Source organism: Suncus etruscus, chromosome 19 (assembly GCF_024139225.1).
Source record: "Suncus etruscus isolate mSunEtr1 chromosome 19, mSunEtr1.pri.cur, whole genome shotgun sequence".
Classification (NCBI taxonomy): domain Eukaryota; kingdom Metazoa; phylum Chordata; class Mammalia; order Eulipotyphla; family Soricidae; genus Suncus; species Suncus etruscus.
In genome coordinates, this window is record NC_064866.1 from 9,235,059 (window position 1) to 9,251,593 (window position 16,535).

Genomic DNA, 16,535 nt, shown 5'->3' on the forward strand with positions numbered 1-16,535 from the left:
CATTCCTGGGGCGGGAGCGAGGCGGAGCCGGCCATGTGACGCGCCGACGCCACGTGACCCCGACGAGGCCACGCCCCCCGAGGTCGGGGCGGCCGGGCGCGGGCCGATGACGTCATGGGCGGGGCCGGAAGTGCCGCTCCCTCCCGGGGCCCGTTCATGGCGGATCCGGGCGCTGCTTCCTTCTTGCGCCTGCAGAGTCCGCCGCTCTCCCGCCCGTCCGCCACGGAGGCGTCCCGGGCCGAGGTAAGCCTCTTGTTTACCCCCCCTCCAACACGGGAAACCCAGAGCGGGGTCTGTCTGCGCGCGCGCGCACGCCCGCCCGCCCGCCCGCCGAGACAAAGGCCCGGGGGTCGATCGGTTAGTCAGTCAGTTAACCCCCCTGGAAAATCCTGGAAGGAAACTCCCAGGACGCAGGGCGAGCGTGCCCCGAGCGCCTGCATGGCACAAGGAGGCCGGGATGGAAAGACCCAGACCCCAAAGCCAGGCAGGCCTGGCCCAGAGACATGGGGGGACTGAGCCCCAAGAAGGAAAGGAATTGCAACGCCCCTGGAAATCCTCCCCAAGGCCCCCCTGGGCCCCTGCTGGGTGGATCTCTGACACCCGCCTCTTTGCATAGAACCGACAGGACGAACCATCTGCTTTACTCCTCTCTCCAGCTTCCTTCATGACATCTGATTGGTTTTGAAGTTTAGTTTATGTTTTGGGGGGTCACACCTGCCCAATAATGCAGAGAGGTTACTCCTGGCAGTGCTCAGGGGATTCATCCTACAGGATCCAACCTGAATTGGCTGCAATTCAAAGCCAAGCGCCCCATCCACTGTATTAACTAGCTCTTCAGCCCCATCCATGAGTGAAAAATAATACTTTAAATTTTTTTCTTGTTGGATGAAAGAAAGGAAAAAGAATAAGAGAAAAGAATTAATGAATGAAAGGAAGACGTCGATCTTAAAATTTTCCTTGACATAGGTTGCTATATACCTAGAGGATTGCTAGGATAGCAGGGCAGGGTCATCCCTGGAAGTGCTCCAGGGATGGGGGGTCATGCATTTTAATGCCAGGGATGAAACTGGGCCTCTTCACAAGTGGAAGTGGCAAGGGATCTATCTGCCTGCCACTCGAACTGTCTTCCTGACCCTGCAGTGACTTGGAATTTGAACCAATAAATTATTCTCATTGATCCTAAGATACGATCAGGTGATCAAAGCCCATAGATTAACCCTACCTGCTTTCTTCCCCCCACCCCCCAACACACACAGGTTCTCGCTGGTGTGAAATGACCGAGTACAAACTGGTGGTGGTTGGAGCAGGTGGCGTTGGGAAAAGCGCTCTGACGATCCAGCTCATTCAGAACCACTTTGTGGATGAATATGATCCCACCATCGAGGTGAGGAGGTCCATTGGGGGGTCCAGTAACCCATCCTCTCTCTCTGGCCCCCTACCTTCTGGCTAATCTTGAGCTTAGGGAGTGTTTGGGAGAGAAAATAGAGAGCCACCTTATTAGGATTGTTGGTACCAGCAACTTTCCGGAACATGCTTGTTCGTTTCTATCAGGGCTGATTTTCTAAAATGCTTATCATTTTCTTGTTTGTTTGTTTGTTTGGGGGTGACACCCGACAGCACTCAGGGGTTTCTCCTGGCTCTACGCTCAGAAATAGCTCCTGGCAGGCTTGGGGGACCATATGGGATGCCAGGATTCGAACCACTGTCCTGCATTCAAGGCAAATGCCTTACCTCCATGCTATCTCTCCAAGCCCGCTTACAATTTTTTTTTTTTACCATGATCACATCCATGATTGTAGTTGGGTTTCAGTCATAAAAAGAACACCCCCCTTCACCAGTCCAATCGCTTACAATTCTTTAATAAATAGTAAGCTTGAAAACTCAGTGCTGAAGTAAAATCACTCGGTAATAAACACAGGCTGGAGGTAGTTAAGTACTCTGTGCAAAGCTAGGAGATAAAGGATTCAGAGGACAAGGTTTTAAGTGAATTTTTTTTTTAGGCCACACCCAGTGGTGTTCAGGGCTCACTCCAGGCTCTGCTTTCTGGGATCACTCCTGGTAGGCTCAGAGGACCATATGGGATGCTGGGGATCAACCCTAGAGCAGTTTTGTTGCAAAGCAAGTGCCTTACCTGCTGCACTATAACTCCTACTCTGTTCATATACTTTTGCTAGATGAAGTAGCAAAGACCATAGAAGAGTCAACGTGCCTTAGATTCCAGCCTGGTTTTGCCCTTTGTTTATGTGACATTATGCAAATCATAATATCTCTGAGCATCATTTTTCTCATGACAACCCTAGCTTGTCCTTCCTACCACAGGAATGTTTAAGCAATAAAATATGCTTTATAACTTTTTGATCATAGAAGAACACTACATAAATATTGCCTATAGGTATTATACTTACTGGTTAGAAATAATTACCTTTATAGGTTCTGTTATCTGTTTTTGTGGGGGGGTTTATATTATAGATTAGGTTTAGTAATTAATTGATTGGGTAACTTTATCCAATTTATAAATGTTTTATTTATATTTATAGATTTATAGATTGGGGGGGTTGTTTATTTTTTGTTTTTGAGTCACACCCAGCGGTGCTCAGCGTTTACTCCTTCCTGACTTTTTTCTCAGGGTTCACCCTTGTGGGTCTCGGGACCATATAGGGTGTGGGGGATTGATCTTAGATAAGCTCCATGTAAGGCAAGCACCCTACCTGCTATACTCTCTCCAGCTTTCTTAATGAAATTTAATTTGAAGTTTAGTTTGGGTTTTGGGGTCACACCCAGTATAATGCTTTTGGGTTACTCCTGGCAGTGCTCAGGGGATAATCATATGGATCAAACCTGAGTTGGCTGCAGGCCGAGGAGATAGCATGGAGGCAAGGCATTTGCCTTGCATGCAAAAGCCCGGCATCCCATATGGTCCCCTGAGCCTGCCAGGAGCAACTTCTGAGCATAGAGCCAGGAGTAACCCCTGAGCGCTGGCGGGTGTGACACAAAAACAAAAACAAAAACAAAAAAAATGCCTGAGTTGGCTGCAATCAAGGCAAGCGCTCCGTCCACTGTACTAACTCTCTGGTCTCATTCATTAGTGAAAAAATTTTTTTTAATTTTTTTACATAGGTGCTATACCTAGGAGTGCTAAGATAACAGGCAGGGTTATACCTAGAAGTTCCCCAGGGGTCATGCGGTGCCAGGGTTTAAACTCTGAACCTCTTCACAAGTACGGCAAGTAATCTGCCACTCGTACTGTCTTCTTGGCCCTTCAGTGACTTGAAATTTGAAACTTATATGTAGTCAGTACCCAGATTAAAAAAAAAAAGACTATTTCCCTTGTCTCACAGTTCTCCTGTGAGCTCTTTCAGTCTGTAATTCCTTCACATGCCTCACCACTTTTCTGACTTTTGTAACTGTAAATTTGTTAAAAGCTATATTTAGAATTATATTTTCTTTTTTTTTTTTTAATAAGAATTGTATTTTCTTAACCATATGGGATGGTCATGCTACAAGGATGTTTTGACACTGAATTTGTGAGTTTGAAATTGCATATTACTGACCTGCAGAGATATGACCTAATCCCACCATGAGGGACTAATCAACACACAGCTAGGTCACATTCCATCTGGAACAAGATCTTTCCTAAATGGGAAGAAAAATTGTATTTTGATTCTGGGTCACACCCAGCAGCACTCAGGGGTTCCTCCTGGCTCTACGATTGCTCCTAGCGATCGGGGAACCATATGGGATGCCGGGATTCGAACCACCGACTTTCTGCATGCAAGGCAAACACCCTAACTCTGTGCTATCTCTCCGGCCCAAGACATTCTTTTTCAATTACATTTCTAGGACTAAACAACAAGTAGATGTTTGCCTTAAAATCCAACAGAAAGTTTTTTGTTGTTGTTTTTGTTTTGGAGCCACACCCAGCGGTCCTCAGTAGTTACTGCTGGATCTGCACTCAGAATTCATTCCTGGTGGGCTCAAGGGACCATATAGGATACCAGGGATTGAACCCAGGTCAGCCGTATGCAAGGCAAATATCCTATCCACTGGACTTTCTCTGAACCCTGAAAGTTGTGTTTTTGTTTTGTTTTGTTTTAGTTTTTGGTTCACACCTGGCAGCGCTCAGAGGTACTGTGGCAGGCATGCGGTGCCATATGGGATGCCATTAAATAACTGTCCATCCTGTTTTTTTGCCTTTGCATGCAAAGCAAACATCCTACTTCTGTGCTATCTCTCCGACCCCTGATAGGTTTTGTTTTGTTTTGTTTTTTTATGTGCAGTTCTGTCTATCAGGAATAAACTTATCTGGACGCCTTAGGAATTAGATACTATTCATAGCTCTAATCTGTCATAAAGAGAATAATATTTTTTCAGTATTTGTGGGGGGTCAGACCCAGCTGCACTCAGGGGTTACTCATGGCTGTGTGTTCAGAAATTGCTCCTGGCAGGCATGGGGGACCATACTGAATGCTAGGATTCGAACCTGGATTGGCTTTATGCAAGGCAAATGCCCGACCACTGTGCTCTCTCTCTAGCCCCTTGTGAGTATTTGTAATAAATAAATTCTTTAATTGAATTATCATGAAATATAGTTACAAAGTCATTTATGATTTTCAGTCATACAGTGTCCAACATCCATCTTCTTCACCAGTTTATATTTCCCACTACCAGTGTCCCCAGTTTCCCTCTCGCCTTCTCCCCTGCCTCCCTCTGTAATATAGATTTTTCTTCTCTTTTTCTTTCTCTTGTTTTTTTCCCTTCCTTTTTTTCCCTTTTAGACACCAGTTTGCAATATTGTTACTAAAAGGATATCACATATTACTTTATCTCCTTTCAGCATCCAGATCTTGCTTGTCTGAGTGATTGTTTCCAACCGTCATTGTCATAGTGGTCCCTTCTCTGCCCTAACTGCACTCCCCCACTATTTGTGGCAAGCTTCCTACCGTGGACTGGCCCTCCTGGCTCTTGTCGCTATTGTCTTTGGGTATTAATATCATACTATCTTTTTGTTGTTGTTGTTGTTTGTTTTTTGGTTGATTTTGGTTTGGTTTTTGGGCCATCATACCTGCTACGCTCCATGCTTACTCTGCTCAAAGATTCACTCCTGTCAGGGCTCAGGGGACCATATGGTGTGCTAGGGATTAAAACCTGTCTGGCCATGTACAAGACAAGAGCCCTACCCAATGTACTATTTCTCTGACGCCGTTGGGTATTTTAAGTATATTCAGTCTTCAACAAAGACACCAGAGTCCTGGTTATAATTGGTATGTACAATAAGCAACTCAAGTAATTTATGCCTTCATAAAATACACAGAAATTTAAGTATTCTCACAGCTGTAAGAGTGGCTTTTACATTACCATAGTTCCCCCGCCGCCCAGGACAAAAGAATCCTATTTTCTTTACTAAGAACATAAAATGTTTGGGAGTGTTTTTTCATGATGATATTGAATCCTTCTGTAATTACATATTTGCAATTTCTGGGAATAGCCAGAGAGAAAGAGAAAGAATTCAGTTGGTTCTTATTTAGCTGTAGGGATAGTGTTGCACATTCTGTGATTTTTTTTTTTGTTATTTTGGTTTTTGGTTTTTGTTTGTTTTGGGGTCACTCCTGGCTCTATGCTCAGAAAGGCTCCTGGTAGGCTAGGGGGACCATATGGGATGCTGGGATTCGAACCACCGTCCTTCTGCATGCAAGGCAAACACCCTACCTCCATGCTATCTTTCTGGCCCCCATTCTATGATTTTTTCCCCGCCCCCCCATTCTGCGTTTTTTAATAAAATCGGACTCTCCCTCTCTTCTTGCTCCCCATGCCCCTTCCTCCATGCCCTTAGGATTCTTACCGAAAACAAGTGGTTATAGATGGTGAAACCTGTCTGTTGGACATACTGGACACAGCCGGCCAAGAAGAGTACAGCGCCATGAGAGACCAATATATGAGGACAGGAGAAGGCTTCCTCTGTGTGTTCGCCATCAATAATAGCAAATCATTCGCAGATATTAACCTCTACAGGTATGAGAAGCATTATTCCTTACGAAAGGACAATCTAAGCGAGTTCTGAAGCTTTGGTGAATAAAGATACGTCAGTAGGAAAAATACTGATTTTTTTTTTTTTTGAACAAGAGTTGGTTTTAGGTTGATTTATATTAGTTGCCCAGTTCTCCCTGTCACATTGGGACTTAGATCTAGAATGTGTGATAATTTGTTAGAATAATTTAGAACTAGGGGCCAGAGTGCTAGAACAGCAGTAGGGCGTTTCCCTTGCACACAGCTGACCCAGAATGGACCTAGGTTCGATCCCCAGTGTCCCATATGGTTCCCCAAGCCAGGAGCGATTTCTGAGCTCATAGCCAGGAGTAACCCCTGAGCATCACTGGGTGTGGCCCAAAAACCAAAAAAAAAAAAAGAAGAAGAATTTAGGACTAGAGGCATTAATATCAGGACAGAAGGTAATTCAAAGGAGAAAACACATCTGAGGAACTTCTTCAGTGAGAGAGAGGGTAGAAAGAATTAATGGAGAGGGAAAAAGAAAGTCGAGCAAAAGACATAAGGTCTTCCTCTTTCATAGAGCCAGAAATTTCATTTTGTTTTTTTTGGGGGGTGCAGGGCTTGGTTATGCATGGCTCCTCACTCAGAAATTACTCCTGACAGGCTCGGGAGACTATATGGGATGCCAAGGATCGAACCCAGGTCAGCCATGTGCAAGGAAAATTTCCTACCCACTGTGCTATTGCTCCAGCCCCACAAAGTTTGATTTTTTTTTTTGGATTTTGTTTTTTGGGCCACACCCAGTGACACTCAGGGGTTACTACTGGCTTGGGGGACCATATGGGATGCTAGGGGATTGAACCATAGTCTGTCCTGGGTCAGCCATGTGCAAGGCAAACACCCTACCACTGTGACATCACTCGGACCCCAAAGTTTGATTTTTTTTTTTTTAATCCCATAAGGTAAAAATAGAGCTCAGCATTAGAGCTCTTACTTGCATGTACAAGGCCCTAGGTTCAATTCCTCACATTGCCAAAACAAATAATTTTTTAAATCTCATTTAAAAATTCAAGCATAACATTCTTCATTTGAAAATTTAGAAATAGAAGAGTTAGGGGCCGGAGTGATAGCACAACGCCAGGGCATTTGCCTTGCATGGAGCCAACCTGGGACATACCTGGGTTCCATCCCCAGTATCCCATATAGTCCCCCAAACCTGCCAGGAGTGATTTCTGAGCTCAGAGCCAGAAGTAACCCCTGAGCACCACCGGGTGTGGCCCAAAAAGCAACAACAACAGCAAAAAGAAATAGAAGAGTTAACTGGAAAGTATGTTGGTTACCAAAGTAGGTAGTCAACATTGGGAAGAGGAAGTAGAAAGACTAAGGCAGTGGTATAAATGGCATCCAACTGTCATTTGAACCGTTGTGGCATGCACCATGAGGTGCAAAGCAAAGCATGAAGCTGTACTTTAGAGGTTAAGTAATATTGATAAGCCAATAAAATTCTTTTTTAAATAAAGTTTAAAATTTAAAGGAATTAAAAAAGATTAAAAAAGAAGATAAGGGCCTGGAGAGATAGCACAGCGGTGTTTGCCTTGCAAGCAGCTGATCCAGGACCAAAGGTGGTTGGTTCGAATCCCGGTGTCCCATATGGTCCCCCGTGCCTGCCAGGAGTTATTTCTGAGCAGAGAGCCAGGAGTAACCCCTGAGCAACGCCGGGTGTGGCCCAAAAACCAAAAAAAAAAAAAAAAAAAAAAGAAGATAAAATAAATTAAAGGAATTAAAAAAACAAAGGCGGTTTGTTAGGTTGTTGTTTTTCTTAATGATAATAGAATTCGAACTTGGGACCTACCACATACAAGGCAGGTGCTCTGCCATCAAGCCATGGCCCATGTTTTTATTTAAACTTTATTTGATTGATTAATTAATTGGTTGTTGGGTCACACCCAGCGGTGCTTGGGGATTACACCTGGCTCTGCACTCAGAAATCGCCCCTGGCAGGCTGGGAGACAATATGGGTGTCAGGATTCAAAACGGGTCCCTCCCGGGTCAGCCTCATGCAAGGCAAACCTGCCACCACTGTGCTATCTCTCCGGACCCCACGGCCCATATTTTATTAGCTTATTTGAGACATTGTTCTGTTTGGTTTTGAGTTTTGGTTTGGGGGCCACACCCAGCTGTGCTCAAAATTACTCCCAGCAGTGCTCGGGGACCATAGGTGGTACTGGGGATCGGATTAAGGTCATCCATGCACAAGACAAGCGCCTTGCTTGCTACATTCTATATCCAGACCCCTGACATGCAATCCTTACTAGGAAAACAGCCAGGAGCAAATAAATACCTGGCCCATTGTCCTTGACTCCACATTTAAGCAGAAGTCGATTGGGGAGCAAGCTACTAAATCTCTCCTTCACTTTCTAATCTCTAATGTGGAAATAATTGCTCCTGCCTCCTTGAGTCGCTGTGAAAATTAAACAACAGGAAAAACCACTGAGAAATCTGCCTGCCAGAGAGCCGATTGCGTAAGAATTCTGTAACCTTGGTTCTTGGCTTCTGTCCCATCCATAGGAAGCTGTGTACTCGCAGGAAACAACCTGTCCCAACCTGAATTCAGTGGGGTTGTGTTCTTAAATCTGCTTTCCTCTGGAATGAGAGCAGTGTTTCATAAAAGGCAAGCATCTAAGACATATATGCTGAACTTCTAGAAGTAGTTTTTCATCTTTGCTTTTATTATCCTTAAACAGAGACGAACGTGATTTCAAGTCCTGTATGTACTAACAAGGGTAGAATAGAGCAGTGCTTTGTGGTATGAGCCACACGACATATGTGGTTTTTAAAGTAAAATACAATTTAATTTACCTTAGTTTCTTTCCTTTTACACTGATTTCTAGCATCCACTAGCTATATATGACTTGTGGATCAGTTTAGACAGTGTTGTGGATATATTGTGTGTCCATGATTGTCAAAAGTTTTTTTTTTTTTTTTTTTTTTCGGTTTTGGTTTTTGGGCCACACCCAGTGGCGCTCAGGGGTTCCTCCTGGCTCTACGTTCAGAAATCGCTCCTGGCAGGCCCGAGGGACCGTATGGGATGCCGGGATTCGAACCAACGTTGGTCCTGGGTTGGGCGCTTTCAAGGCAAACTATGTCATTGGATCAAGTGCAGTCTGCTGGGATTTTTTGCGTGCTGAGAGAGCACTCCTGGTAGTGCTGGGAATTGAGCCCAAGTTGGCTGCCTGAAGGCATGTGTGTTCCTCATCCATTGCATATGTCTCTGGCCCTAGAGGATTTTAAATGGCCAGGTAAATCCAAAACCAAGGTCTTTGCAGAATCAAGAGACCTGATTTGTGGCTTTTCTATGGCCTCTGTGTCTTTAAGTCTGTCTTCTTAATATGCCAGGTTTTTATTTATTTATTTATTTATTTATTTTAGTTTTTGGGCCACACCCTGTAATGCTCTGGGGTTACTCCTGGCTATGTGCTCAGAAATCACTCCTGGCTTGGGGGACCATATGGGACACCGGGGATCAAACCGTGGTCCGTCCTAGGTCAGCATGTGTAAGGCAAACGCCCTACTGCTGCGCCACTGCTCCAGCCTCGTATGCAAGGTTTTTTTTTTTTTTGGTATTTGGGCCACACCCAGCGGTGCTCAGGGGTTACTCCTGGCTGTCTGCTCAGAAATAGCTCCTGGCAGGCACGGGGGACCCTATGGGACACCGGGATTCAAACCAACCACCTTTGGTCCTGGATCGGCTGCTTGCAAGGCAAACGCCGCTGTGCTATCTCTCCGGGCCCGTATGCAAGGTTTTTAAAAGTTATTGGGGAGTAGAGGGGAAGAGGTAATTCGAGAAGCCGACAGAGCTAGTTAAAAGGTGCTAGAACTTTCTTTAACCCTGCTAGTTCTATCTAAAAGCTCCTTCTTACGTTCCAATATGTTCTCACTTTTTAGGGAACAGATTAAGCGAGTGAAAGATTCAGACGATGTCCCCATGGTGCTAGTCGGAAACAAGTGTGACTTGCCAACAAGAACAGTCGACACAAAACAAGCCCATGAACTGGCCAAGAGTTACGGGATTCCATTCATTGAAACCTCAGCCAAGACCAGACAGGTAGAGTGTGATGACTTCCTGGATCTGGGAAGGGTTTCTTTCATTTAAGCATGGTTGGACTCTTCGCTAAGAGAGCGCCACATTCTTTTATTTATTTTTTTATGGTGTCAGGGATGGAATATTAACATCTTTGGATTGGGTTTGGGGACCACAGTAAGTGCTCAGGGCTTTCTCCTGGATATGAGCTCGGGGCACTCCTGGCGATGAAGGGGACCATAATATGGCGGTGCCAGAGCTCCAACCCAGATTTGCCTTGTTCAAGGCAATCACCCTACCTGCTTGAACTACTGCTTCAACCCCTGGATATTTACGATTTTTAATAATGTTCTATAATCACGCACTGCATATATTTTGATCAGGTGGATTCGATATGTAACAGTCCCAAAATGCCAGTGGTCCAGTCAGAGAGACCCATCTTTGTTTTGTGAGGCAGAAGCCTTGTATATTTTATTTACTGTTCCATTTAATGTCATTTTGTCTGTGGTGCCTAAGCATACCAATTAATGACAAACATTCTGTACATGTTGGTAGCCTAGAAGGAGTAGGTTTTCCACTGCCAACCTTTGTTAGTGTGGGACCACAGAAATTTCCTGCTGCTGGTCCCTGAAAAGATTCTTGCCAGTAGCACAATATTCCAAGATAACCCTTTTTGTTTTTATTTAAAAGCTACTGCATTGGGGCCTGGAGAGATAGCACAGCGGCATTTGCCTGGCAAGCAGCCGATCCAGGACCAAAGGTGGTTGGTTCGAATCCCGGTGTCCCATATGGTCCCCCGTGCCTGCCAGGAGCTATTTCTGAGCAGACAGCCAGGAGTAACCCCTGAGCAACGCTGGGTGTGGCCCAAAAACCAAAAAAAAAAAAAAAAAGCTACTGCATTGGCCCAAGAGAACTCAGAGGGCCAGTGTGTGCTTTGCCTCATCCCTGAGCACAGTCAGGCCAAACTCCAAGTGGCCCCTGATCACTGCCAGGTATGGCCCCAAAACCAAAAACATAAAGTTACATACAACATACTTTAATCAATAATGTTTTATTCCTGCCTTAGTGGTTCACTAAATCTTCTGTTTCCACCATAGAGTAGTGAAATTTTGTTTGTTTGTTTGTTTGTTTTGTTTTGGGGCCACACCCGGCGGTGCTCAGGGTTTACTCCTGGCTGTCTGCTCAGAAATAGCTCCTGGCAGGCACGGGGACCATATGGGACACCGGGATTCGAACCAACTACCTTAGGTCCTGAATCAGCTGCTTGCAAGGCAAACGCCGCTGTGCTATCTCTGCGGCCCCGAGTAGTGAAATTTTTTAATAAAGTGTTTTCTCAGAATATCTCTGAACATCATTTGAGGGTTTTTTTTGGGGGGTGGGGGGCCACACGTGGTAGTACTCAGGGGTGACTTCTGGCTCTGTGCTCAGAAACCGCTCCTGGCTTGGGGAATCATATGGGATACTAGGGATTGAACTCATATCTGTCCTGAATCAGCACGTGCAAGGCAAATGCCCTACCGCTGTGCTACCACACCGGCCCCACAACTGAGTATATTTTTAACCATCAGTTTATTTATTTCTTTTCAAGGCTCTAGGGCCATTCCCAATGATTCCTAATCAACCAGACTGGACTCGTCCATGTGAGGGTCCTGTGATAGTAGAGATCCAGCCTGCTTAAGAGCACCCTTCTCGTGCTTGGAGTCCCCAGGACTACCTGCCTGTCTAGAGAGAGGGGCATGATTTGCCTTGGCATGCGCTCTAGGCACGCATGCAAGGCAGGTACTCACACCCTGTGCTATTTCCTCTGCTTGCCTGGTTTTAGTTCTGTTTGTTTTGTTTTAGAGCCACACCTGCCAGGACTCCCAGGGGAGGTCTGTGCTCTGGGGTTGAGCTCAGGTGCCAGGGATTGAACTTTGGTTGTAGGGCAAGTGCCATACTCCTTGTAGGATCTCTTCACCTTTACTTCTATTTTTATTTGGGATTTTTAGTTCACACCTGGCAATGTCCATGGGCTACTCTCAGCACTGTACTTGGTGGATCACTCCCAGGGGTGCTTGGGAGCCCAGTGGCTTGGACAGAATGCATGCAGGTCATGCTCTCAGTCCTTTAAGCTACCTCTTTAGCCGGAGAGATAGTACAGATGATAAGGTACTTTCCTTGCATGCAGTCAAACCCTTTTGATCCCTAGGGCCTTTTAGGGCCTCCCAAGCTCCACCCAGAGTGATCCCTGAGCACAGAGCCAGGAATAAGGTTTAAGTGACTGGATATGGGATTCCTTCCCACCCCACCCCCTCAAAGAAAAAGAAATAAGCCCCAAGTGAACCTACTAATACTCTGGTATGGTATTTTTATTCATACAAAGTTTGTAAAAGAAAGACCCTTACCAAGGTGTTAAGCATCAGTCCTTTCTCCTTCACACCACCTCTCCCACTAAGAGAAATCTGTGACATTGTAGTCTGGCTGGACCCATATTACTGTTATTTGTCCTTGAATGATATTTGTGCAAAACACGCCATTTGTATGTGATCTTATTAATATGCTTTTTTAGGAACACTAAATTGAGTGTCCCTTTCTCAAATCACCCTGATATATCAGCAAACCATGTACTAATTGGAATTTTTTTTTTTTTTTTTTTTTGGTTTTTGGGCACACCCGGTGACGCTCAGGGATTACTCCTGGCTATACGCTCAGAAGTCACTCCTGGGGGGACCATATGGGATGCCGGGGGATCGAAACTCAGTCCGTCCAAGGCTAGTGCCACCGCCCAGCCCCTAATCGGAATTTTTTTTTTTTGGGCCACACCCAGCGTTGCTCAGGGGTTACTCCTGGCTGTCTGCTCAGAAATAGCTCCTGGCAGGCACGGGGGACCATATGGGACACCGGGATTCGAACCAACCACCTTTGGTCCTGGATCGGCTGCTTGCAAATCAAACGCCGCTGTGCTATTTCTCCGGGCCCTAATTAGAATTTTTTTAATATAAATGACTTGACTTAAAAAATACTACAGAGTTGCCATAGTTGATCATGATACCTTTGTTTCCAGGTAAGTGGGAGTGAAATTATTAAAAAGGAGAAAGAAGGGGCCGGAGAGAGAGTATGGAGGGGGGGGGGGAGGGGGAAGGCAAAGTACAGCAACAGAAAATTTGTGAAAATTATTATCTCGCATGAGGTTATCAAGTAATTTTCAGTGGGGATTACTAATTCTTGATGCTAATTGATTATTCTATTACTTTTTTTGTTTCTGAACATTTGGTGGTTTTGTTTTGGTTTGGTTTGGATTTTGGGTCATACCCGACAGCGCTCAGGGGTTACTCCTGGCTCTACGCTCAGAAATCGCTCCTGGCAGGCTCGGGAGGTCATATGGGATGCCAGGATTCGAACTACCGTCCTTCTGCATGCAAGGCAAACAAACGCCTTACCTCCATGCTATCTCTCCGGCCCCAACATTTGGTGGGTTTTGATACACATTGGTATCTTAACAGGTATTCTTCACTCGGACTAATTGGAATTTTAAGTCCATAATTTAAGTGCAGTGTAGTTCAGGGAGCTTCCATTTTGGGTTGTGTTTGCTAAAATGCCCTGACCATTCTCTTTCTACAATTGTACGTAGGGCGTTGAAGATGCCTTTTACACACTGGTCAGAGAAATCCGTCAGTACCGAATGAAGAAACTCAATAGCAGTGACGATGGGACTCAAGGTTGTATGGGGTTACCGTGTATGGTGATGTAACAAGGTGAGAGTGTGTTTTCTTGACAGAATCATAAATCTTATTGAACATCAGGTACTTTGGAGAGTTGCTACTGTTATTTTTTTACTGCCATTGAACTGAGAGGTTCCTGTCACTTAAAAAATAATTTCCTCGTGGCACCCTTCCTGAGACTATTGAGGTATAAACTATTGCTTTTGAAAACTGATTCTTTTTATTTATTTAAAGAAATGCATCGCATAGTTGACATAGTTGACAATAATGCATTTGAATAAAATGGAAAGAAAATGAAAGAGAAGAGAAAAAAAGGAAAGGAAAAAGTACAGTAGCAAACACATTTGTGAAAATTGTTGTATCTCCATTGAAGTCATTAATACAATGGCAGGAGGTTTAGTAAGCTCTTGTTGTTATCTGAGCAGTCTGTTAAATTGGGGTGCTCCTTAAGGGATGACAGCATCAAACAAATGAAAATGTCCAGAAATTCAAAGCCACCATACTACGAATTTTAGGGCATATAGAAGGCCCGGTTCAAACAGAACAACTGCCTTTGTGGACATGATGACAGCCGCCAGACTTTCCTGAAAGAAGGAAGTGGGGCGGGGGGGGGGGGGGCGGTGCCCACATTCACTCCACAAAAAAAAGCCCTGGAGATATCAGCCCAGCCACCACTGTCCCTGGAGTGTGGTTAGATCAGCAGGAACTTGTAGTCCCCACAGGGAATTGTGAAGGGTCAGTGGTGAGGGTCAGGGTCATCAGAGAAATGCTGATTCTGGGTTATGAAGGCAGCAAGCATGGCTTTGGGGGTGGCTCGGCCTACCCTCTCCTCCCAAGATGGCCAGCTTTGTGCTGTGTGGGCCAGTGTAGCCATAATCTTTCATGACTCCATTTTCATCTTATTTGAGAAAAGAGTGAGTGTATGGAGCTGGCCTAGTTCGAACATGGCGACTCAGTATAAGCTTTTTTTTTTTTGGTTTTTGGTTTTTGGGTCACACCCGGCGGTGCTCAGGGGTTACTCCTGGCTTATCTGCTCAGAAATAGCTCCTGGCAGGCACAGGGGACCATATGGGATGCCGGGATTTGAACCAACCACCTTGAGTCCTGGATCTGCTGCTTGCAAGGCAAACACCACTGTGCTATCTCAGTATAAGCTTTTTAAAAACATTTAGTTATGGGCCGGAGAGATAGCATGGAGATAGTGCATTTGCCTTGCATGCAGAAGGACGGTGGTTCGAATCCCGGCATCCCATATGGTCCTCCAAGCCTGCCAGGAGTGATTTCTGAGTGTAGAGCCAGGAGTAACCCTTAAGCTCTGCCAGGTGTAACCCAAACACCCCCCCCCCAATTTAGTTATTGGAGATTGGGGCAATAGGACTGTGGGTAAGGTTCTTGCCTTACACACATCTGACCCAGATTCAATCCCCAGCATGCCCTATGATCCCTCTAGCAATGCCAGGAGTGGATGATCCCTGAGCACAGAGCTAGGAGCAAGCCTTGAGTACAGCCAGGTATGACCAAAAGCTAAAAATAAAACAAAACCACATTCACTTATTTTCAGACATCCTTATGTTTTCAATATAAGAAATTAAAAGACATTTATAATAAAAAAAATGGAAGAATATGTATCCATGTTCTTTTCCTTGGCTAGGAGTTTGAAGGATCTCTTCATCCAAACATGATAGTGATGCAATTGTGTCTCCTTTTCTTACAGATCCATAGAATGTTCTAGCATCAAAAAAGAGCCACTGACTGTCAAGGTAGGATCCTTTTGGAAAAGAATTTGTTTCTGCATTGACGTCTGCATTTGTTTTGCGTGTTCTCTGTGTTGACTCCTTTACTTTGTTCCACCGAGACCAATTCTGCTTTTGTTTCAGCTGCACTGACACCCTGGTCCTGACTTCCAGAAGGAGGAGTTCTGTCGCTCTCTTCAGCCTCACAACGAAGCTCCTGCCACTTGCCCAATCCTCAGATCAGTACCATATTCTCTTTCGGAGAGATCTCAGAATAACTACCTCCTCACTTGGTTGTCTGACCAGGGAAACGAACTTTCTCTTCCTCCCCAGTATTTGTTCACCCAGGTGCTCCCCATCACATATACACCTCTGCCACCCCAGGTCTTTCATCTGAAGCAATGGATGGATGGTCTGAAACAGAACCCAACTCTAGATGAATTGTGTCCAAAACTGTGTCTTGAGCCCTCAACTAGCAACTACTCATCTCTGGGGGGAGGCGAGCCAGGGGGCTCTATTTCGTGTTGTACCTGGAACTATATTTGGTCTTGGAGAAATGTCAGGTTACTGTTTATTCGGTCTTGGAGAAATGTCAGGTTACTGTTTGGCTGAGAACATAGTTGATGTTGCTCATTTTTTATTTTTTAACCTCATTGGCTAGATTCTATAAAACTGGTACCTCCTCTGCATTCATAAACACAACAGTAAGTACTGGTTTTTGAGCTTATCTTCGTCTTTTCAGCTTTCATGTAACTGAACCCATCTTTCGCAATGAAGTGCCTTTTCCCTAGAAGTAGAGTGTAGAATTCCTTTATGATACTTCAGAAGAACAGATATCTCGAAGCCATGCCCTGTTATAATCTCAAAACTGTGTACATGATATTCAGAAGAATACGAATTCATTATACATAAAACTGAGGCCTAAGATGTTTATGACTTGTTTACCTTTGAGTAAAAAAATAAATAAAATACCATTTCTTTTCTGAGTTGGTCTAACAGAGACCTGTTAGGGCTCTTTCTTTCAAGAGAAAGAAA

General features: G+C 44.9%; 1 protein-coding gene across 1 annotated transcript; it reads left to right on the forward strand.

Annotated features, from left to right (window-relative positions):
* Window positions 1-132: 132 nt before the first annotated feature.
* NRAS (NRAS proto-oncogene, GTPase) lies at window positions 133-16,216 on the forward strand. The gene is made up of 8 exons (XM_049765817.1): window positions 133-243; window positions 1,257-1,384; window positions 5,831-6,009; window positions 9,931-10,090; window positions 13,677-13,800; window positions 15,482-15,527; window positions 15,645-16,063; window positions 16,097-16,216. Exons 2-5 carry the CDS (start codon window positions 1,274-1,276, stop codon window positions 13,794-13,796), a joined length of 570 nt encoding a protein of 189 aa, XP_049621774.1. The 5' UTR covers window positions 133-243; window positions 1,257-1,273; the 3' UTR covers window positions 13,797-13,800; window positions 15,482-15,527; window positions 15,645-16,063; window positions 16,097-16,216.
* Window positions 16,217-16,535: the final 319 nt, after the last annotated feature.